This window comes from Loa loa, assembly GCF_000183805.2.
Source record: "Loa loa unplaced genomic scaffold supercont3.1019, whole genome shotgun sequence".
NCBI classification, from domain to species: domain Eukaryota; kingdom Metazoa; phylum Nematoda; class Chromadorea; order Rhabditida; family Onchocercidae; genus Loa; species Loa loa.
In genome coordinates this window covers 2,799-5,111 of record NW_018109199.1, presented here as the reverse complement: position 1 = coordinate 5,111, position 2,313 = coordinate 2,799, and the positions used below count along the sequence as shown (strand labels likewise).

Here is a 2,313-nt window from a genome sequence, read left to right as displayed (position 1 = left end):
TGTGATATTTCTTCGAAAAATTAAGAATAAAAATGCCCAAGATTACATGTAAGAGAGAGGAGAAGTTAATTTCGATAAATTTCTTCAGTAATTCATTACAATGAATCATTGATTTCAATTTCGCTTCCATTTTCAGTTATATTGCAACAAAACTATACTGCTTGAAATATGTTGCAGAAACTATCCAAATGATCAACAAACAAACTGACAATGGCAGCATGTTTGTCTTTATTAATTAACTCGTAGTTTTGAATTGATTTTCATCAATTTATTTTCGATTCCATGAAAATAATGAGAGATATTAAAAAAAGCCATTTCTGCAGAATATGGATTTTCATGTTGATTATTTATTGGATGCTAATACCCGTATTCATTTGGGTTGCGATTATTTTATTCATGTGGAAAAATCTTCGATCACATTGGCGCCAAATTATCGTACCAATGGCAGCGGCGGTAAGACAGTGATTAATTCCGGGACGAGACAATATTACACTGAAATATTAGCTCTATTTTGTGATGATCAAAGTTCAAAAGCCAAAGTGCACATTTTAGAAACATTGTGAGGCAAGCGGTAATCTACTAAACGTGAAAAACGAAATTATGACAATGCCAGTATGGGACGGTTCGTTGTTCGTTTGCTTTTTCCTGAAAGCAATGCAGTATTTTGCTAAAGTTATTTCATAATGATTAATTACCTTTATTCATTTAATATTCGGATTAATGTTTAACGAAAATATTTCCATCAAGAACAATTTACTTTGAATTTGTTTTCCATTGCACATGAGAGAATATTTTGTGACACCTGTAAATCAATCACTATTACTAATCTTTCTGACCCAATTTACTCTGATGGCTGAACACTTCAAGTATAATTGAAGTTGTATTTGAGAGAATTTTCAGATATGATGACTGTAAGTAGTGAAAAGCATTATCAAAAACAAATCGATTGTTTGTTGATTATCTTTGACTAGCATTTCTATCTTATGAAGGAAAAAAGAAGTATTCCTCAGATCACTAGCAAAAGGCTGTTGTTAACCGAGATGATACCTAAGCTGTATTTTGTTGGTCAGAGATTTTATTTTAATTGAAATCCACTTTGTTTCTCATTCATTTCATCTATCTCTACCGCAATTTAAGTATTATTGAGATTTTTGCCATTAAGAATTAGAAAAGATCGGAATATCATGCTTCCAACACAAATTGAATTCTTAAATTGGATTTAGCCTTCTTTTTCTATATGAAATGTTTTCTTCTATCATTTCTTTTATTTCACAATATCTTGAAACGATTTTTCAGAATTTACGTTTTTTTGAGAATTTTTGACGTAAATAATTGTTCTAGAGACTTTAACAGGTCACGTCAATAGTTCATTTTATCAAATCTTTCCAAGATATGCTTGGGCAGAGATAAATTGTCTTGGCCTTGTTATCATTAAAATTATTGCTAAAAGTGAGTATATGGGTCGATGAACATGCAAACTAACATTAAAAATGAGGCTGAATAGTTTAAATGAAGTAAAAGCTGATTTGATTCGTTTTACTTTGTTTTGTATTTTCAACACTATACTTTGTGCTATTTTATTTTAAAAAATGTGGATGACTCTTAGATATAATGAATAATTATATCTTTCGTATAGGTGTTCTGGAAGCTCGTTTCGAACAGACAACTCAATCAGAGCATGACGAAATTGAATGGACGCCAGAAGATGATATGGGTGAAATGCAGGGTCAGGAAGAAACAAAATGAAATACCGAATAGTGAAAGAATAATATAACGTTTTAATTAAATTGTCAATTTAGAACAAAAAGTCTTTGACAAAATGAAGTTCTTCAGAAGTTCTCCGGAATACCGAGCAATAGAAAAACGGAAATGTGATGAATTTTCGTCGGTATGTATAAATACAAATAAAATTACTGCAGCGTACGATAGGATTGCATTTTTTGAAGGACATTTTGAATAAATACACTTCATTATAGTAAAATATAGTAGAAGATATCAAAAGGAAATTTCAGGAACTTTCTCCCACTTCGGCTAGTCGAACTTGACATAATTAATCAGAATAAATTAAAAGTGTTGGCATGTATGGTTGGGTATGTGTTGATGATCTCTTGAATGACGCTGTAAAGGTAATATATTTGTTGTATGCTGATCAACCCATAGGCATAGGTTATCTCATTAAAAGAATGATAAGATTTAATTATTCTTATTCAGAAAAATGAGAATCTAAAATTTTGCAAATGATGTTCCCAAGGTTAATGAAAAGAATTATGCAAAGATTGGAACCGAAGTGAACATAAAATTTGCAAAATAAGG

At 30.7% G+C, this 2,313-nt stretch overlaps 1 protein-coding gene across 1 annotated transcript; it reads left to right on the top strand.

The window, feature by feature from the left end:
* Nucleotides 1–1,636: 1,636 nt before the first annotated feature.
* Nucleotides 1,637–1,888, top strand: LOAG_14764 (hypothetical protein; the record flags this gene model as incomplete). The annotated part of the gene is made up of 2 exons (XM_003150257.1): nucleotides 1,637–1,726; nucleotides 1,800–1,888. Coding segments are annotated over 2 exons (179 nt in total), but the record flags the coding sequence as incomplete, so codon positions are not given.
* Between the last annotated feature and the right edge of the window lie 425 nt (nucleotides 1,889–2,313).